We start from the raw sequence: 22,404 nt of genomic DNA on the forward strand, positions 1-22,404 counted from the left end.
AGTCGGCCAGCAAAATCCAAAGTATTGGGACTGGGCAAAAGTTTGCATTCAATTGGGAAGAACTGGTTCACATTCAGAATTGAGAATGCAGCATTTAACGACTCATTAAAACCGCCTGCATTTGTTTCTAGGATTGCATAACTGCCATGGAAAGTCTCCTGCATGCTAGGGACAAGGGCAAAGCTGTTTTAATGAGTCTCAGACAAGTGCTGCCTTTGTTCTACATGTTCTGAACAATTGTTTCAAATCAAATCAAATCAAATCTGAAGCCTCATCGAGTTCTACAAAGCACATGTATGCCAGACAATCTTCTCAGCCCCTCTTCTTCTTAGTCCTTTCATGATTGCAAGCAGAAAGTATAAATATGCCCTTCTTCTAACCCAGGCATGTCAAGCTTGCGATGTCACGTGACGTCGCGCGACGTATCGGGGCTTTTTCCCCCATTGCCGGCAATGGGGTGGGCGCAGTTGTGGTGTGACGCATCTGGCCTGTGGGCCGGCAGTTTGACATGCCTGTTCTAACCCTTTCCAGACTGATCTTACGTCTAGCTTTCAACTTCATCAGTGTTAAGTGGGAATATCGTTACCAAGCTACATTCTTCCCACAGGAAATGGGTAAAACTTAACACACGGCTCCTTTCAATTCAAGAAAAAGTAGTTTCTTCCAGATTTCTTCCCAACAAAGACTAAGAAGAATGAAGATATCCAACCCCTTCCCAATATGTCATAAAATAATATAAATGCAGAACATATGTAATGGAAGGGACCTTATGGGTAATTTAATCCAACCCTTTGCTCAGTGCAGAAATGCACAAAACCATCCTTGCCTCTGCTTGAAAATCTTTAAAGAGGGTGAATCTACCAATGGTCTAGGCCAGGGGTAGTCAACCTTGGCTCTTTTATGACTCGTGACTTCAACTCCCAGAATTCCTGAGCCAGCTGTGCTGGCTCAGGAATTCTGGGAGTTCAAGTCCACGAGTCATAAAAGAGCCAAGGTTGACTACCCCTGGTCTAGGCAGAATGACTCACTATTTAACTGTTCTTCCCATCAGAAAATTCTACAATTTAGCCATCTTCGCTCACTCTCATGTCGGAAGCACCGAGGAGCTTCTGTGATATCTTCTTTCACATACCTCCCTTTGCTCCTCCTCCTCTTCATTTCCTAAATCACTGGTTGTCTCTCCAGAGTAATAGATTTTACTGCTGGTCAAGACAAAATAATGAGGATTCCAGTCCTGTAGAAACATACAACAGTAATTAAGTTGATCCTGGAATAGTCTCCTTAAAGGCCAAAACTTTATATAAAATTCACTAATTTGGACTAAGAAAATGCTGTACAGGAAAAAAAACCCATTATGCTGAGACTCTCATGGATTAACTTCTAAACATTGGTTGTTAAAAATGAAATGTTCAATTCAAACACTGATTTGCTGATATTAAACTAAGAGTTGTCCGACACTTTTCTCAAATAAATTCTTCAGGTCTACAGCTACTATTTAATTGTTTAATTCTGACTGTTTAATTCTAACAATGGGCCAAGAAACTGGAATGTAGTGAAGTTTCTTCTAAATCTCCTCCAGATAGGGCTCCCCCTTCCCTGCATCCTTCTGTCCAAATAACTGCCATATGGAATAGGCTGGATTGAGAGATATCACAAATTAACTAAATTTATCATCAAGCCAGATACTGTAAATGTCATAATCGCATACTCCTTTTCTATTTTCTAACTAAGCTAATTATTTTCAGACTGACAGGTCTTTTAAGCAGAAACCCATAGTCTTGAGTTCTTCAGAGCATCTGACAAAGCTCTTTTTCTCCATGGGGGCAATGAATGAATGAATGAAAAACTTGAAACCAACTCTCTTACCTCTTCAAAAAATAATAATAATAATCCTGAACTGCTTCCATTTGTAAAAAAAATATATGTGCAGAACAACTAAGGAATGCCAGGGCTTTATTCAGGGTTATTAATGCTTATGTGATCATGTAAAGAAGTATTGCTTCATCTGGGCCAAGTACTACCTTTTGTAATAGCTTTATATCATTCTCACAAGTCATGGGCATTTTAATCCCAGACACCATGTGTTATTATTGAAGCAACCTGCCCACATCATATGGCAACGTTCAAGAGTATTGACAAAGAGAAGTAATCTTGTTTCTTCTCTGTCTTTCAGTGTGGCAAGACATATTATAATGCCACAATCGGGATGCTGTACTGAAAGTGGCAGGAAAAGCTTTGCGTGAATCTCTGAAAGAAGCAGACATTTTCAGCATCCCTGTCAAGTTGAGTCAATTGACCAGGGCACACAACTTTATCAGGCCAAGAACCACCCTGGGCTTTCAAATACAGTAAGCATTGCAAGCTGAATCTAAATGGGTGGAGCTGAATCAAAGAAATAGGGCCACAAGAGTATTAAGATAATTAAATATATTAACATGATTACTGAGAACCGATTCAGTGTAGTGGTTAAAGGAACTGGAGTAGAAACTAGGAGAGTGTGAGTTTTAGTCCTGCCTTAGGCATAAAGCCAACTGGATGACCTTGAGCCAGTGACTCACAGCCTAGAAGAAGGAGTTGGCAACTCATTTCAGACAAAGGCTGCCAAGAAATCAAAACTGATTTGAAGGCACAATAATATTATAAATAATTTTAAAAAATCCAATGTATTTAATATTTTTCTCCTTCTGTCAAATTAAAGCAAGAGTGAATATTTTTTCCCCAGGACAGAGATATGGAACAGCATGCTACTGATCCACTGTCCAAAAGTTACATGCAGATCTGTCTGCCATTAAAAAAAATTACAATTACAATTTTGTAACACTGGTGACTCTGGGAACTATATTCAAGGATTTCAGAGGACCTAATATTTCAAAGTCATGGACTCTGTATTAAAATTATAAAGCCAGATTTGGAAATTTCTGGGGAACTGTGCCCCAGACTAGGAGGGGTGTGTATGTGGCCCTAGAACGGCAGCTTATGTAAGATCGTACAAATCAAAGCAATACAAAGAAACCCACGTGGTTGATGGGGTCTTCCAGATAGAGAATTCCATTCTTTATTGAATTGCTGATGTCATTCTCCGAATACACTGCAGATGATGGTACTTCTTCATAAGCACTACCCTCAGCCAGTTTCTTGTGCTACAGCAAGAAATATACATGTAAAGTTATTTTAATAAAATAGTAAAAATCTAGACTGGAATTAGGAGAGGGCATGTAATCCACTGCAAAATTAACTATACTATCTTTTGTGATACTACACAATCATTTGTATTTCCCAGTAGAGCCAAACCTTTTCTGATTTGGTGCAGCACTTCTGGAAATACCAAGAGGGAGAAGACATTTTTTTTTTCCTGGTCTCAAAGTCAATCTCTCCATTCAGCCACTGCGGTAACTTTGCATTTACCCCTTCATAGCAAGGTAGCTTCACATTTCCCCCTTACAAATCACTGTGTGAACCAACAATGCAGAAGAGATGGCAGCCCCTGTTATTTCTGAGCTCTCCTATCAGCTACCAGGAAGAACTGATTGACTTGTGTTATTCTCAGTATTTTGAAGCTAGTGATGGTGGTAAACATTTCTAACTGCACTTGAAAGATTGATCAGTAGAAATAATAGCAGTATGGAAATGCCATTAGAGCTTCCTGCTTTTTTATGGCAACTACGTATGAAATTTCTCCAACAAAAACAGTTGTAGTGGCTTTGGAAGGCTTATGAAGTAAAAGATCTGTGGGCGTGCTGAAGATCTAAAATTAGCAACATGCTTTCAGGTTGAAGAGTGGGTACTACATTTTATTTTAGTATAACTACAAGGCACATACAATTATAAAAATGCTGTTCTCCAGAGACCTCTTCCTGAGAGTCATACAACTTAATTTCTGTTTTTTGATTTTCTGATGCACTTGGCAGGATTTCTCCCATATATTTAAGAAATTCAGTTAAGTAGCAGTCCCAATAACTTGAAAGTCCAAAGTTATGGCTTAAGAAATAAAAACTAAGGGAGCCATTATTTTTTAATTTCATTTGCAATGTAGGAAGCATAACTGTAGAAGGGTGTTTTTTTTGCATACGGTTATTCTAACAAGAGTTATAAATGTGTCATAGTCACCTACTTAATCATTAAAATGCAATACTGACTGATGTATAGAGCAGTTTTGTAGGCCTCATATCACAAGATGTGCAAAGCCAAAATTTATAATATCCCTGCTTTTGCAGGTTAATAATTGTTTGGATCCTAAAGACCAGGTATTCTGAAATAAGTTGCAGTAAATGTGTGGGAGTGGGGGGGGGGGCGGGCGGGGCAGAGGTTAAGAAACATCAATGCCTATGTCACCATTTACATAGACCGCATTCACAAAGGCTACAAAAAGAGCTTACCTTTATGAGAATCTTCCTCTTCAACTGGTTTGGAGATGGCAGACCGTCAGCAGAGATATCTACCGGTTTGGTTAGCAGCATATCTCCAAAGACTTTCTTAAAGTTCTGAGCCATATTCCTCTGCTGGGCAATGCTGCAATGGTCTTCAATGGATAGGATAACAGGATAACTTAAAAGAAACAAAATCATTAAGAATAATTCCAAGTGCTGGTTGTCACCTCTAAAGTCTTTGATGGTCTGGGATGAAGTTATTTGAAGGACCATCTTTTCCCAGTTTACCCGACTCACCAGAGCGGAGAGGCAGGGTATGTTACAAATTTCTTCTCTTAAGGAGACCCACCTAGTGGGACCAACAGAAAAGTCTTCTCCATGCAACTCCCCTTCCCTCCTGGGAACATTATCCCTCAGAGAGATTGGCCCCCACCTTATACTCTTTTGAAAGGCCCTGAAGACATGTTGCCAGTGGGCCTAGGGCCAGGATGACACAGAACACATCAAGTGGTTTGATTTTTTTTTATATATTTAGAATTTTATTTCTATAAGCCACTGCAGTCACCATGAGTGACCTTGATGGCCAAATACGTTTTCTTAATATATAAATAGGATTCTAAATACAATATACTGGTGCTAATCTTAATTCTGTTATTAGTTTGCCTAATGGGGCTTTCGGATCAACTCCCTGAAGAATTAACATTTGACTCCTATAAGATCTGTTCAGCTATCACTCTAGTTTCTGTTGTTCTATCAGCACTCCATCCTCCCTTTAAGATCAGGTCCATAAGATTGAACAATTTATTTTGAAAACAAATAGCTGGAGTATTGAGGAAATTGAGATTTTAGAATTCCATTACTAGGTGTCAATTCAAAGGGCACCAAATGTTGGCACTAATATATGATTCTTTTTGAATACAGAAAATACATTTATTGTGGTAATAGATAAAATACCAATTTCCCCACAGTTCAACAGTATAATGTTTTCTCAAAAATACAAGTTTCTAATGTTCTGGATTGTGAAAAAAATAACTGAAATGCCACCTGAAATTTCTGGATCAGATTTCAAAGCAAAGAAGTTAAAAAAGACTTCTATTTGCTAGAGACATAATTGCAGTAGAATACACAACTCTAATATTCTATTCTTGATTATAAAAATGTATATATGCTATATTTTTAAAACAATGCAAATTATTGCTTAAATAAATTCAGTGTGTCTCAAATGGAAAGTTTTATAGAATCCTCCATTCTTGATGCTGATACACACACACACACACACACACACTGTATATGATAATCATTTGCAAAAAATTAGACTAAGATAGACTACTATACTATCCGCTATCACGCCAGCGCAACATCTTACTTCACATACATATGTTCCAGCCTAGCACTGAAACAATACTTTGTAGACAGGTATGAGGTGCCATAAAATAAGTCTTTAGGGGTCAAGCATCTGAGATAGGGAAAGGCAAATATCCAAAGAACATGGTTTCACAACTGATGTTTTACTTACTCAGAAGTTACAAAAGCATGCTCCTTGATGGTGGTGAGGACATCAGAAAACTTAATTTTTGTAGTTAATGTGTGTCCATGATAAATCACAGGCATCCCATCAGGACCATCCCAGCAATCAACTGAAAAGATAGCCAGTTAAAGTATAATTAAAAGATCATCAATACAAGTTAAGTTAATACTGGAATTAATTATCTTAGATAAAATTAAGCTGCATCCAAAGACAAGTATAAATAGTTGTTTGTCACCTAACAATCCAGGTAGAACACATTTAAATGAAAATGTTTTCCTTATTTCTCTGGAGTGAAAGTGATACCACAAAGTGATACCACAAAGGAAGGCATTTCAGTTCCATGGCACTAAAGGATTGCCTTTTATTTCAAGGTCACAAGCAAGCCTTCCTTCAGAGGTTTCTGATCAAACAATTCTGGGCAAGGTGTATATGTATATTTGAAACTGCCTTTATTTTTGACTATCCATCTGGCTCAATATAATCTATTTTAACCTGCAGGATCTCACAAAATCCCAGGTAGACACTTTCATATCTCTTGCAATCTGACCTTTTTAACTGGAATATTCAGTGTGTAGAGTGTACATTCCACTCCACACTTGATCTATGTGCAACTTTTTTTACGCTTAGTATGAGATGAACTTTTCCTGATCTTTATTAGGCAGATGAGGAAAGAAAATGAGAAGAGACCAGCACTCACGTTCAATACAGCGGCATCCCATGCGCAGGCAACGAGCATAGGCTTCCAAGGAAGACTCACTTGAGAACTGATCTCCTGTCAAGTATCTATGATGAAGGGGCAGTTATGAACATAAAAGCAAGTTGGGTTGGATTATCAGAATATCAAAAAGATAAAGCAGTAGCTCAAATGCAACAGAGAATTGATCAGCAACTTTTTCATGTACACTATCCAATCAGAGTGCATTAGTCTCTGACCCAGATTTCTCTCTCTCAACTGCTCAAAGATTCCTCTCCATGGTATACTGGGGTAACATTAGATGTTTACATTCATCCTAGCCCCACACTGCTCCAATCCAAAATTTCCTCTTCCTTCAAAAAGTTTGAAATAACATAACAAGGTGTATTTATTTAATTGTGCATATCAGGATTCTCTTCATCTAGAGATCCCTAAATTACTGAGTCATGTGTTGACTGCTGCTATTAATGGAAAGCAAAACTCAAAACAGGCAACTCATGTAATAGCTTTGTTCCCTATGCCATCCATCTGATAAACTCGCAAGATTTGTTTTTCTTGCCATGCACATGTATACATAACCCGAACTAGACTGTTGTTTCTCTGTGTCATATTATATATGGGTATATGCATAATTCTATATTTATTGATTTATATAGTGTATATAAGAAGTGATGACCCTTTGAGAGCTGAATGCAACGAAATTTCAGTTTAATGTATGCCAATTAGTGTACATTTAAAGTGACAATAAAGTTATTATTCTATTCTATGATTTGCAGAGATGTAAGACAGTGTATTCCAAGAACTGCATTGTTATCCCAGAAGGTGCTTTTCATACAGTTTAATGCTCTCTTCTCAAAGCAAATTACAAATAGGAGAAATTGTTAACAAGAGAAACCCATTTTTCCATTACGTGTTATGAGAGGATGAGATCCAATAATGGGACAAGGGGTTGTTCATGTCCTCTGGGCGTATGACATCAAACTCCGAGTTCCAGATGCTGTTCTCCTTGGAAAACAGGAAGGTGAGAAACTGTACAAGGGGAAAAAATTGGGGGTGGGGGTGAGAGGTGAAAGATGGAACATTAAACCCCCAAATCTCAGCTGTTTTTTCAGACCACTTCAATTTGATTCTCCCCAGATGTATTGGATTACTGCTCTCATAATTTGGAAAACATGCTAAATTACAATACTGGAAGGGAGTCTGATTGAGGAAATCTGACATAGACAAGATGAAGTTTCTGGGTAGTTTTCAAGATCAGTTCCATGTAGAGAGCATTGCAGTAATCAAGTTGTGAAGTGACTAGGCATGAGTGAGTATTTGAATGGCCCTCCCAATTTAGGAAAGGACACAACTAGCTCATTGGACGAAGTTATGCAAATGCCTTCATAAGCACAACTGACACCTGCTTTTGAAGCAGAATCTTTGACTCCAGGAAAAACGTGACTGCATACCAACGTTGAAAGGGGAAGTGTAACCCCATTCAAGGTCAGAAGGAATATACTCAAATCTGGATGGTTGAAACACCCATAGTCACTAGGTCTTGGTAGTAATGAGTTGGAGGTTCTCCCTATCCAAACTCACAACCTCCATGCAAAACCTTGACAGCATTATTTGCTGGTTCCAAGTGAAAAGATATAACCTCAAACTAGCAGATGACCTCACCCAGCAGTTTCATATTTATCTGTTTATTTTATTTATATTTCCTATTTCTAAACAGTCCATCTCCTTCAGAAAAAGGAGGTATGAGAGAGTAAGCGTGCAGGGTGACAACAAATTCACCAGTGCCTTAAAAACTGTCTGGAACAACTAAATCCTTCTTTGTTTCAAACTCAAAATTATGCTGACCAAAGGCCAATTGCTTAAGAAATCCTTGATTTATTTAGGCAGATCCTATACTGGAGAATATTCTAAATATGGTAAGATTGTTTCTGAGATAACATTCCATGCTAACACTAGAACTTTGTATTAGGTCTAGAAAACAACAAACCCCCAATCAACTGCATGTTTTCCATATAATTATCTATGTTCCAACTCAATCTAATTATCCTTACTTATAATTTCTAGGACTACATAATTGCCCAGTATTATTAGAACCAATCAAATATAATTCCAGCAATTACCAATGAGAAGTCTTAGCGCCCTTCTTAGAAAAGTCAAAGTTGCAACTTATTTAATATTTTAAATTGCAAGAAAAGATCTACACAAAAAGAGGAAAGATACTTGCTACAGTGTTCCTTTCCTGCCATGTATGGAACTGACCTTTATGGTACCTTGTAGCATTACTCACTACAGTGTAGTATAGAGAACTCTGATGTCAATGATTTGGGAATTGTAAAGCCAACTGCCTCTATCATTCCTGTTCTATTTTTTTCAATGAGATTCTTGAGAGTCTTACCTCATCTGAAGAAAAATAAGGTTCTTCAATTACTCTCAATGGATCTGACAAGAAAGTAAACATAAAATCTTGCACCAAGGAAAGGTCTGCAGCCCAAAGCTCCTGTATACGAGGATGGAGAAAGGTGGAGTTTTAGAAGCTAGATATTCTATTTATTACTAAGTAAGTAAGTAAATACATACATACATATATACAATCATATTTTTAAATTTTATGACTGATATCTAAGTTAAGTCCATAGAAATAGAACTAGGGGATTAGCCATTTTGGATCTAATTCTCACTAACAGAGATGAAATGATAGAAGGTGTTGAAGCCACAGGAACCTTGGGAGGAAGTGATCATGCAATATTGGAATTCAACATTATGGAAGCACAAGCAATAGAACACAGTCAAACTAGAATCTTGGACTTTAAGAGAGCTAATTTCAATAAACTTAGAGAGGGCTTAGGAAGGATTCCATGGATGAGAATCCTCAAGGGGAAAACAACTCAAGAAGCTTGGGAAATTTTGAAAAGTGAGATAATAAAAGCCCAGTCCCACACAATACCAACAAAGAGGAAAAATAACAGCTCTCAAAAGAAACCAGCATGGCTGCATAAAGAACTCTCTGACAAATTGAAAGATAAAAAGGACAAGTATAGAAAGTGGAAAGAGGGCACATAACTAAGTCAGAATATCAGCAAATAGCCCGAGCTTGCAAAGATGAAGTGAGGAAAGCTAAGGTTCAAAATGAACTAAGGCTTGCGACCAAAGTCAAAAATAACAAAAAAGCTTCTTTCAACATATAAAAAACAAGAAAAAAGTGAAGGAAATGATTGGTCCATTAGTGGGGGAAAGTGGCAAGAAGGTGACAAGCAACAGGGAGAAAGCAGAACTATTTAACTCATTTTTTGCATCTGTCTTTACACAAAGGGGAAAAAACAGACCAACCTACCAAAAATAGTGCCATAAAAACAAAACAGAAATACAAGTTAAGTGACCATCTGTCCAGTCTAGACGAGTTCAAATCGCCAGGACCAGATGGATTACACCCCAGGGTTCTCAAGGAACTGGCAGATGTGATCTCAGAACCATTGAACTATATTTTTCAAAGATCTTGGAGCAATGGGGAACTACCGGAGGACTGAAAAAGAGCTGATGTAGTTCCCATCTTCAAAAAAGGAAAAAAATGGACCCAGGAAATTACAGACTTATCAGCCTGACCTCAATACCTGGGAAGATTCTGGAAAAGATAATCAAACAACGAATCAGCGAACACCTAGAGGCAAACAAAGTCATTACTAAAAGCCAACATGGGTTTGTCAAAAATGATCATGCCAGACAAATTTTATCACATTCTTTGACCAAGTGACAAAATTAGTGGATCAGAGGAATGCTGTGGATGTAATTTACTTGGAGTTTAGTAAGGCATTTGATAAAGTAGATCACAACCTACTACTTGATAAGATAGAAAAATGTGGGTTAGACAGCATCACCACCAGATGGATCTGTAGCTGGCTGACCGGCCATACTCAGCGTGTGGTCCTCAATAGAACTGCATCTACACGGAGGGAAATGTGTAGTGGGGTGTCCCAGGGCTCTGTTCTGGGCCCAGTGCTCTTCAACATCTTCATCAACGATTTGGACGAGGAGATAGATGGCGAAATCATCAAATTTGCAGATGACACCAAGCTGGCAGGAATAGCCAATACTCAAGAAGATAGGCTTAGGATACAGGAGGATCTGGACAGACTTGAACACTGGGTGCTATCTAACAAAATGAAATTCAATGGTGAAAAAAGTAAGGTTCTACATTTAGGCAAGAAAAACCAAACGTACAGGTATAGTATAGGGGGTACCTTGCTCAATAGTAGTAACTGTGAGAGGGACCTCAGAGTCCTAGTGGACAATCACTTAAATATGAGCCAGCAGTGTGCTGCAGCTGCCAAAAAGGCCAACACAGTGCTAGGCTGCATTAACAGAGGGATAGAATCAAGATCACATGAAGTATTAATACCACTTTATAACGCCTTGGTAAGGCCACACTTGGAATACTGCATCCAGTTTTGGTCACCACAATGTAAAAAAGAAATTGAGACTCTAGAAAGAGTACAGAGAAGAGCAACAAAGATGATTAGGGGACTGGAGGCTAAAGCACATAAGGAACGGTTGCTGGAATTGGGTATGTCTAGTTTAATGAAGAGAAGGACGAGGGGGGACATGATAGCAGTGTTTCAATATCTCAGGGGCTGCCACAAAGAAGAGGGAGTCAAGCTATTTCCCAAAGCGCCTGAAGGCAGGACAAGAAGCAACGGGTGGAAACTAATCAAGGAGAGAAGCAACCTAGAACTAAGGAGTAACTTCCTGACAGTTAGAACAATTAACCAGTGGAACAACCTGCCTCCAGAAGTGGTGAATGCTCCAACACTGGAAGTTTTTAAGAAGAGACTGGACAGCCATTTGTCTGAAATGGTATAGGGTTTCCTGCCTTTATTATTATTATATTATTATTGTTGTTGTTGTTATCATCATTATGTTACTTCATCTAGCTAACCTTGGGTGATTTCAAAAAACGTGAACAGTGTTGAACTAGTTGCATGAAAGACTACCAGAAAACACTAGGCCTACTCCACAGAGTAGTTTAGCAACACTTTAAAAAGGCAATGACAAACCATTTCTTAGTGATTGCTAAGAAAATAATGTAGGCATATTCACATTAATTACCAGAAATCAAGTACAGCTTAAGCAAAACTTTTATCTGCATCAAATTTTGGTTCTTATTCTTTCTCAACATCTCTCTCTCTCTCTCTCTCTTTCTCTGTGTTCCTTCTACAATATGAACTTACCATTTGGTATTCTAGCAAAAATGTCTGGAACTCTGACAGAGAAATTCTGTGGTATTCGGATCTCTCCCCATTGCTTTAAGATAAAGTGCAAGATAAGACAGGTGGGTTAGAAGGCAGCTGTCACTTCTCGAACCCAAACAAGCTTAAATATATAGAGTTACTGTTTACATATAACTCTCGTACATAACATGAAGATGCAATGGTGGATTCTCATGTGAAGTTATGTCAAAAATAAATTACATTATGGATTAATGTCATATTTAAACAATGCCAATGCAAAAATTAACATGGCAGTGAAAGTAATAGATAAAGCTTGGCTATTGATAGAGCTCATTCCTTTACATTGACTCTATCAGGGAAAATTGGGACAAGGAACATATCAGCATAAAGGATTGTGGTCAGACAGTATCAGACATATATCTGATATCAATAAATAACAGACTTCAAATGCAAGTTTGATTAAAAGGAGCACAGAACTTTCAAGAATACTGAACTTTGTTATCACAGCAATTGGTAAAAAAGCAAAATAATTTGCATAAATGTTGCATTTTGCTATCAGACATAATTCTGTAATGGCTGGCACCAAATTATTAGAAAAAGCAGCTCTTGTCCCAGAATTTGAGATTTTATAATATTTCCAAAACAGATCAATACAACAATATACAACCATACCATACTGTGCAGTGAAATAGAGAACTAACAGAACACTATGAATGCATAATCTGTGCTTTGATTAATTAACTAATGATTCATTATCAGCATATTCTGATAGCTGAAAGCCATTTTAATTTCCATCCCAGCCCCAATAGGAAATAAAGCAGTTTACCTTTCTAAGAATGGAACAGCCATCTACACAGAAGAAACAAAAGTCAGTCATTGTGCTTATTAAATTTAAGCATCCTACTTTGGACGTCAATAGAGGAACTGCAATGCTGCTTCTCACAGAAATAATAAAGCCATTTTCCAGTGTATAGTTTACAAAGGTCCTGAACAGACCCTTCAGTGATTCCTTATGTACAATCATTATACATACGGATTTTTGCATATGCACATGAAAATGTGTGTGAAGGTGAGTGAGAATATGCACGACAGTACCCACCTCTAAGAAAATATTGCTGAAAGATAAAAATAAAGTCTGTAGAATAATACATTTATTAGTTCTTTAAAAAATGTCATCAGAATTAAGATCAGAAGCGTCTTACTCCTTTCTGTGCATTGTACATCAAGCTCTGGTACAGCTGAACAAATTGTCCATAAGTGATATCCCCATTTCTCTGCTCCACATCCTGATAGTAAAGAGAAAACAAGCAAACAAAAATCTTAAAATAGGCTATTATTCTGTCATATATATATTATCTCATTTGTGATAAATAAAGCACTCACTGCTTTTTGCTTGTACCATTTTCTAAAAGAAGGGGAGGGAAGAACTTTTGTGTTTTAATAATGCATCTTAAATGTACAAAGCAGAGATGCATTTTCAAGATCTTTTACCATCTTTTCCCCAATCTTCCTTAACTTGCTTTGGCCATGTAGGCTCAGCAATTTGAGATTTCAAGATAACATACACATGAAGAATTCCAGACTGGGAAAGACTGGTTTATTCACTAATAAAAAGAAGAAACTGTATTTAAGGTACTATTTATTTATTTATTTATTATTTAAATTTATATACCGCCCTATCTCCCTTACGGGACTCAGGGCGGTGAACAGGGAGGTACTAGGATTACAACCAAAGAAATTCAGATTCAATCCCACTCTTGGCAAAGGAAGTTCACCAGGTGATTTAGCCAGTTAGTCTTTCAGCAATACCTACTTCATATTGTTAATTGTGGGATAAATGAGAGGAGACAGCTCTTTGTACCCCACCCTGAGCTCTTGAAGGACAGATATAAATCTAACAAAAAAAAAATGCAGAAGGTTCCAGATACAAATGATCAGTAACAATAAAGTTCTTAATCTGAGTAGAACAAGACCAATCTCAATAAATGGGTAAATTCATAGGGTGCAGCAATCTGAAATCCAAATGTGACATCCAGCAGTTCTAATCCTGCTTTAGGCATCAATCCACCTTGGGTCAGTCACACTTTCTCAGCCCTAGGAAGCAGGCAATGGCAAACCATTTCTGGAATTTGCCAAGAAAACTGCAAAGACTAGTCCAGGGCAGTCACCAGGCATCGACGCTAACTTGATGGCACACACAAAAAAATAATTAATTTTTTTTTTTAAAAATCATACAATAGTATATCAAGCTGCAACTTTTATCAATGAGATCAAAACTCTGCACATATAAACAAGGAGAAAATACCAAATACTTACTGATAATCTCTCTCTTAGAAATCTCATGTTGGGGACACGGTAGTTGACTTGAGATAGCATATTTTTTAAGTCTTTTGCAGAAATTCTACATTAGCAGGGTAGGAAAAAAGAGAATAAATGAATGAGACATATTTTTGTAGTTATGCACTGCAACTTTTAAAATTCTCACAATTGCTTGAAAGATGGAAAACACAATAAAACAAGATAAGCATTATTATGAAAGGATAAAAGCATTTCCTCCATTCCACCCCTCAGATGCTGCACCTGTCAGCCTCCTGACATAGTTCAGAATAGTTCTTAAGAGTAGTCAATGTTGGCCTCTTGTGAGGCCTTGCCTGTTAGTCTTCCATATATTCTGGCTTTGTGGGATCACTGTGGAAACTGAATTTTTTAAAAACAAACTTCCTTCCATTTTTCTGATGTTCTGATGTTCTAACTATCAGATTTAAGTTGATTATCCAAAATCCTATGATTTATTTCCTTAAAAATGGACAAAAACACTTCAAGCTAATCAGTGAATAGAAAAAAAAAATCATAGGTCAAACCTATCAACAACCCTTGGCCAAACAGAAGAGATTATCTCGAAGTACTTCCAAAATTACAAATACTGGAGTAGTTATTAAAACCAGCAGTCTCAGACTGTAGTACGTGAAAGGAAATTGTTGTTGTGGTTCTTTTCCAAACAATTGAAATTATTTCAAAATAAACATTTGTTTTTTCTTCTTTTTCCTCAATAGCTATAGAAAAGGAGGTTTGCTTTCTTCAAATTCATAAATTACTTGAGAAATGGGTCTCCTTCAAATAATACAAATTATTTGTATAGACTTTAAAAAAGCAAGAGAAGAAGAAAATCAATGTTTGAGCTGTGGGGCTGGAGAAGTCTCCTGCCGGCGTATTCCTTAGGAAGCAAAGGTGACAAGCAAATAATGGAGTGCCTAACACCAGACATGTCACTAGAAGGCAAAATCACAAAACTGCATCTCACTTACTTTGGTCATGTCATGCGGGGGAATTCACTGGAGAAAGCAATTATGTTTGGAAGAGTCAGTGGTAAAAGGAAACCTGGCTGTCAAAAAATACAATGGCTGAACACTATCAAAGCTTCACATCAGCCAGAGCATAGAAAAACTCAATAGTGCAGATTAGAAGATGAGACCTGGCCCATAGAATTGCCAAGAGTCTGACTCGACTGAACGGATAATATCATCATCACTATACTGTAATAAATTGTTTCTTGACTTTATCAAGAAAGAATGTGTTTCTCAATTTTAATTGTGCTTCTGAGGTTCAATCTATGCTTATCAACAGTGAAAACCAATTATCTTCTATGATTGATCTCCCCTTGCAATTTGCAGCACTTAAGGAAGAATATTGCAATATTATTCATGAGGGGTCATCAAACAGGTCTAGGCGGATCCAAGACAACTCACCACCGCCAACTCACCTAGGCCACCTTGCCATGGCCAATGTGCCACAGAAAACTCACTGTGGCCAGCTCACCACAGCCAACTTGCCACGGGACAATTTGCCGTGGCCAATTTGCCAGACAAAAGTTACATAATACTGAAGAAACGGTGAAATAGAATCATTATAGAAAGGATGAAAAAGGAGGGACAAAATGAAATGTTTGACTGAAATCATATCTTGCTGACTAGGCACTCTTATGGAAGCAATGTATAAGAGGCTCCTTGAAAATTAAATTGCACAATTGTTTGGCTGAGATACAAAAACAGTAGTAGGTTTATCACTCCTACACTACACGATATACCACTACAACTTTTTTATGTTCTGATCATCAATTGAATTAATCAATTCCCCAAATGTTATACTGGAATACAATAATCAAAACCATTCTTCTGAAAAATTGCAAGTTTCTTGTCTGCTTGGAGTACATATCCCATAACCACACCAAATATTGTAGTGACCATGAAACATGGAAGCAGGGGAGCCTGGAGGCTTCAGAATGAGGTGCTAGTCTGCAATGAACCACTTGCTGGGTTCCTCTTTTCCACAGAGCAAGACTGCTGCTGAGTTCTTATAATATATTGCAATTTGTCAGTCCACCAATGACTGATGAAATCCAAAAGAAATCTATTGCAGATGATGAACTGTTGGCAAATAACTCATGTGTTCCTGGCATCCAAGAAATGCCGGTCTCCTCCACCCAGGAACAGAGATTGTAAAACTCTTCCCACAACAAAACAAGATAGCTGGAATTAATCCACTTAGGGAGGGGGACCCCCCCCAAAATTCGGTTGAACTCCTGAGAAATGCATGTTGCAGACATATAACCTTACAGTCCAAAGATTAGCTCAGTCATTAGTTCAGGAAATGGAATTTGGCTACAACCCATTTATGACTTCCAGATCTCAGTGGGTGAGAAAAAAATATCTTCTCCGTTTTATACATATTTATACACATCTCCACACCCACACCCACACAGTCCAGTATTTAATGATTCCAGTAACAAATGGAAATCCTTTCCATCATGCTCTGCCTGCTTTTTGGTCCTGCCCCATAAACTGGTGTGGGCAGTCCACAATCTCACTTAAATGCCAAGCATGGCTGCTCAGCGTGCAAAGGTAATATACCTCTGCAATATTTATTTTATTTATTTCCTATCATTATTATTTTTATTATTTTATAAACAATTATAAACAATTCAAGGCAGTGAATATAAGACTCCTTCCTCCTATCTTCCCCACAACAACAACCCTGTAAGGCAAATGGAAAGAGAATGACTGGTCCAAGGTCACAAAGCTGGCACATGTCACTGAACCAGTTTTGATTTCCAACATTTTACAAATTAGCAAGTGCTAAATATCTTCAGTATTTCTTGAAGAAGCCTGGTGCACAGGTTTAGTATAGCAAGGAAGCTTTAGCAACACACTGTCAAATATGTATGAATAGTTAATTTGATTCCCAGGACACAATTTCTCCCTCTCCTCTTTGGCTGGAAGCAAAGAGAGACTGACGCCAACAGGCAGCAGTAGAAAGCACTGCACTTAAGCAAAAGCACATTGACAAATTGAGCCATTCTAATCTGTTCTGAGGCATACTTTGAATTTTCATTGCCAAATGTGTTACACATTAATCTTATAGATTTTAACTGGACAGTAGATTTTACTATAGCTTCCCTCTCAAGAAGAATTCCCTCAATAGTTTGATGACCTTGGAAACACATGTACACTAGATGCAGCTGTTCTATTGTCAAATAAAACATTAGGATTTTTTTTAGAAGTCTTCCTCTTCACAAAGACTGAGAAACTATTGAACTCATATATATCAAAAGGCTTCAGTTATCTCAGAAAATCTCAATGAATCCAATGAATTTTAACACATTGCAATTGTTAATTGATAAGGTTAACTGATTATCAAGGACTTCTGGGGAAGAAATGAAGATAACTCTGCTAAATGTGGAGCCAATGATCATGGCAGAATTTGTTGCATTTTAAAAGAAGGCATAAGTTATTAAAATTATTTATACTTGTTGTGATAAAGGGAAAAACCATTTCTTTATATATTTCTCTTTTTGTACTATATATTTTTCTTCCTTTTCTATTTTTTCTTTTCTGCATTTTATTTGTATTATTAGTCGTATTATTTTAATTGTAACTTTTAATAAAATTAATATAACAAAAGATAAATTACTTGTAACATATCTTGTGTAACTTGCATCTGCATAACCAAGCTATCTTCCTTTTCCTTTCCACTTATCTCACCACAATTTAAATTGTGCATAGTAAATTGCAGCTCACAAAAGCTTATGGCTTTTAATAAAACTTGTTAATCAGAAAAGGTGGTTCCAGACCCTTGATTTTCTGTGAACATACTATGTTATTGAAAATAGTTGCAAAATTAATCTTGTGAGACACAGTTTTGACTGTCATTTTGATTGATTAATTAATTGATTCATTCAATTTCTATAGCTAACCAACTCAACCAGGTGACTCTGGGCGGCTTACAAATCATGAGCTATGTTAGTTTTCTTATTAAACAATTTACTTAGGCAATGGCATTCACTTTTGCTGAAGATACAGTGGCCTATATAAAGAAAAAGGTTGGAGACTACTAAGATATCTCAATGGCCAGTGATGATTTTGTAGCTGAAACTTTCAACAAAAAAGCAAATACATCCACATAAAGAGGATAAGTGCCATTCAGAATTTAAAAGCCTATAATAAATTGTTTTTGATTGTTAAATTGTTCATAATCTAATTGTTCTCCTTATACAAAAAGCAGCCCATTAACTTTTCTTGGAAAAGGGTCATTGTTAAACTTGTAAGTCCATTGTATCTTGGTTCTTTCCCTTTCAAACTGGGAACAGGAAAACACAGTGGAATCTTTTTTTATCAACACACAGAAATTAGAAAAAATGACAAAAGTTCATTAGGTACCAGGCTGGCTTAGTATATGTGTTGAAAACTTCTCTGATCAGTGTTTATAATAATAATAATGATGATGATAAAGTTGGAAGGGACCTTGGAGGTCATCTAGTCCAACCCCCTGCTCAGGCAGGAAACCCTATACCATTTCGGACAAATGGCTGTCCAGTTTCTTCTTAAAAACTTCCAGTGTTGGAGCATTCACCACTTCTGGAGGCAGGTTGTTCCACTGGTTAATTGTTCTAACTGTCAGGAAGTTTCTCCTTAGTTCTAGGTTGCTTCTCTCTTTGGTTAGTTACAGCTCCATGTTCTATTAATGTTGTGACTGCCTCTGTCTTGGTTTCCAGACACTCTGCAAACAAGCTAAAGTCTCTTGTCAGGGCAGGAAATCAGTAGAAATAAAAATCACAAAATAGAACAGGGGGAACCAAGCACTCTAGGGCTAGGAAGAGGTCCCAGATCCAGCCCCTCATTTTCTGCTGCTTTCAAGTTTCTTGCATGTTCCTTGGCTATTTCAGCCACAGGTGCATAATTGCTAGGCTCCTCTTGAGGCTGGCCTTCACCTAAGGCACCTTAAGCAACTTTCTCCATCTCAGAATCTTCTCAGTTTTAGTTATTTATCATCTTGGAAGGAAAAGAGAATTGTAGCAGTCACAGTTATACCATAGAAAGGCCTGAAGAGCTGGGGATGTATCATCCTGGAAAAGCTATCTAAGCCAGTGTTTCTCAACCTTGACAATTTTAAGGCATGTGGACTTCAACTCCCAGAATTCCACAGCCAGCAAGGCTGGCTGTGGAATTCTGGGAGTTGAAGTCCACATGCCTTAAAATTGTCAAGGTTGAGAAACACTGATCTAAGCGCTAAGATTATGACCTAACGGCTCATAATCAAAACCAGTTCCCAGCATATCATGCAGAAATATGTTGCATTTCCCAGAATCCTCCCTTTTTAATTTTTATGAATCAATCTTTCAGATACACAGCCACGTGTTCTGCAACAGACTCTGGATATAGAACACATGGGAAATACTTATCAGCTGCTGGATTTCACTACTGCCCTGTGAGGTTTTAAGCATCCATCTTAAAATGTCCTCAGTACTCCCCAGTGTGATTTCTCATGTTGGTCAATGACTGTGGTTTAGTCCAAAGGAATGAAAAAAGTGAATGCTGAAATTTATTGCTAGCAATCTGCTAGCCTTTCCTGTTTAAGAGCTGTGTTGCATTATGGGTTACTGTATAGTAACTATATGCACTTCCTTGAAGGAGATGCAAATCTAGAACCTTACTACTCTAATTCCTACATCAATTTCACCACACCAATTCTTTCTTTCTCTTTCTGTTAAACCTTTGTTAAAATACAATAAATGATCTCTTCTTCCCATATCCCATCTCTTTACCTATACACAAATCCCTAAAAGTTTGTCAGCAAAAGTCCATTAAGGGTTGGAATAGATAACAACATATCTGTTTTAACCTCGATCAAATAATTCAAGTTTATGTTCCTTTCTTTTACTTTTTCAAGGATTGTCAAATTAATATTCAGCCAATAAGCATTTGGAGGTGAATACATCACACAAACACATCAGAGATTGTTATTCCCCATGATGAATGCCCCTCCAGGATCTAGTTTTTGCCAGTCACCAAAAGACTTATTACATTTAGAAAACCCTAAACAGAAATATAAGGATTTATTGTGGAAGAACCTGAAGGGAAATTCCAGCACACAAGCCTACGTTTCTGAATCTCAGACAGCAATTGTGCAATTATTAGAAATACTTTGTAGAAAAGTGCTACTGTCACGTGGGAGGCTCATGTGACATCAAGTTGAAAGAACACATACGAGAGACCACAATAAAGAGTTCACATTATACATGTTGAAATATTTTTTTTGAGGGGAGAAATAGAATAGCCTATCTCTATATAGCATATGGCAAAGCATATGTTCATATGAAGCTCCTGAACTTCCTTAATAAGATTCCCATTGAGATTTGTTGTTAGTAAGAAGACAAGGGATTTTGTTTCTCATGGTGTGCAGATATTTTGTTCTATTGTTACTTCTAGTTAAATGCATTTTTAAAATTCAATTGGAATGAACATATTATTTCAAATTGCCTTCACTTTCTTGAAGAGAGAGAGAGAAAAGTTCGGGTCTCCAGCATTCACCTTTAATGTCCAAGCTCATTCATCCTAATATGTGGATGTCAAGAAAATAAACCACCTTTGCATTAAATTATGGAGTACCTCAGAGTCACAGTTAAAGAAATTTAATTAATTATTAATTCAAGTATTAGTCTCTTCATCTATCAATTAACTTACATACATTTATATGCAGACAAAAATATTCCCAGAATAGTATTCTAAGTTTCCTGTTGCAGCAGAATTCATTTTAGTTGAAGCACTCTTGCATTTTTCAAAAACAACAATTATTGATTGTTGTCTGCAGTTTTTTTCCAAGCACTTATATTTATGCATGTACACACACACACACACACACAATTTACATGCACATACAGTGGAAAATGTTACTTCTCTATTAATCAAGAGGCATATTTTTACTTAATTAAAATGTTACTTTTTTCCTGTTAGGAATAGACACTATTCCTACTTGGATTATACTACTGTTCTAATCATCCAAATTCATTTTTCGATTAAATTAAACAGAAAACTAATTTTTAGACTTGTATGCCCTCTTTTCTTACTCAAATACATCACATCTCATAACGTATAACAGTAGCTTTCTATTTACCTATCCTCTCTGTTGCGGTCGATAAAGTAGAACTGTTTCCGAAGCCACCTAAAAGTAAATAGTTTTGAAATATTTGTAAATATGTCAGTGAATCACAAATTCTTCCTCTTTAAGAATCCCCCAAATCCTGCAGATTATATATGTTTGAACTACTATGAAAGGAAGCATGGGTTTTAATACACATAGAAAGATGCTGGCAATGAAGGAGAGGCAGTGAAACCTATATATAGTATGCCCTGTGCTTGAAATGGTCCTTCTGTTACAAATTGTTTTCTTACCTTTCAATTTGCAATGGAGTAGCAGCTTTTAGGGTATCTGCCACAAGCCAGTTCAACCCTTTGATCCACATGTTGACTTCATCTTCGGAAGTGGCTGTGAAAATAAAGAACAAACCGAGCCTGTCAAGACATGACACAGGCACTGACCCCTATATCCAAGAAGGAAGTCACTTTGCAGCTGGTTTCCAATAGACGGAAACTAACCCCATCAATTTTGATATTTACAAATTATAATAGCTATAAAACCAGTCTTTAAAGAGGAACAATCACATTATTTCAACGCATTCAATTCATTATGCTCTCTAAGTAAGGAAGAAATGTGTTTGTTATCTTCTGAGGCAAATCCCACATGGCAAACAAGAAGGATCTACGGGGAACTTCAGTAATCAAGTTAGTTCTTTTTTCATATTTTCAGACCATAAATGTGCATGCCAAAACTTACTTTAGCATAGCTGAATGTCAACAAACAGGCTAGTGCCATGCTATGAAAGCTAATAATCATTTAAAGATATGTCTATCAGCCAGTTCAAACAACTATCCTACAGTAGCATAATAAGGATGCAGATTGATCGCTCTTATTCAGAATATGGTATATAGTAACATGTTTGCTTAATTGTTTCATGCCACATTCACTATTCTAGTCAGTCTATTCACTGCTTGTGCAGCCATAGGGCACATAGTATGAGTTGAGGGTTGGGCACCCCAGATTCTGCACAAATCCAGAATCCTGCCCTATGATTAATGCCTTTTGAAGAATTACCCTCAACAAAGGGAAGTGAGCAGAACACGATCCATACTGAACAATGAGATTTTTCTTTATCTTCCCCTTAGTTTACCTTAGAAAGTACTCTATATAGGATCCCCCCCC

General features: G+C 37.2%; 1 protein-coding gene across 1 annotated transcript in view; it reads right to left on the reverse strand.

The window, feature by feature from the left end:
* The window catches only part of PLCG1 (phospholipase C gamma 1), an 81,157-nt gene that overhangs the window by 22,717 nt on the left and 36,036 nt on the right, over positions 1-22,404 (reverse strand). Inside the window, exons 5-17 of the mRNA XM_029284097.1 lie at positions 21,537-21,630; positions 21,259-21,306; positions 14,128-14,212; positions 13,014-13,097; positions 12,638-12,660; positions 11,812-11,884; positions 8,985-9,086; positions 7,500-7,618; positions 6,593-6,678; positions 5,884-6,004; positions 4,377-4,545; positions 3,018-3,140; positions 1,133-1,234 (exon numbers count right to left, since the gene is read on the reverse strand). Of these exons, the coding sequence (XP_029139930.1) occupies positions 1,133-1,234; positions 3,018-3,140; positions 4,377-4,545; positions 5,884-6,004; positions 6,593-6,678; positions 7,500-7,618; positions 8,985-9,086; positions 11,812-11,884; positions 12,638-12,660; positions 13,014-13,097; positions 14,128-14,212; positions 21,259-21,306; positions 21,537-21,630 (1,229 nt within the window). The remainder of the gene's footprint in view (positions 1-1,132; positions 1,235-3,017; positions 3,141-4,376; positions 4,546-5,883; positions 6,005-6,592; positions 6,679-7,499; positions 7,619-8,984; positions 9,087-11,811; positions 11,885-12,637; positions 12,661-13,013; positions 13,098-14,127; positions 14,213-21,258; positions 21,307-21,536; positions 21,631-22,404) is intronic.

Source organism: Protobothrops mucrosquamatus, unplaced genomic scaffold (assembly GCF_001527695.2).
Source record: "Protobothrops mucrosquamatus isolate PMUCROS unplaced genomic scaffold, P.Mucros_1.0 scaffold373, whole genome shotgun sequence".
In the NCBI taxonomy this organism is placed as follows: domain Eukaryota; kingdom Metazoa; phylum Chordata; class Lepidosauria; order Squamata; family Viperidae; genus Protobothrops; species Protobothrops mucrosquamatus.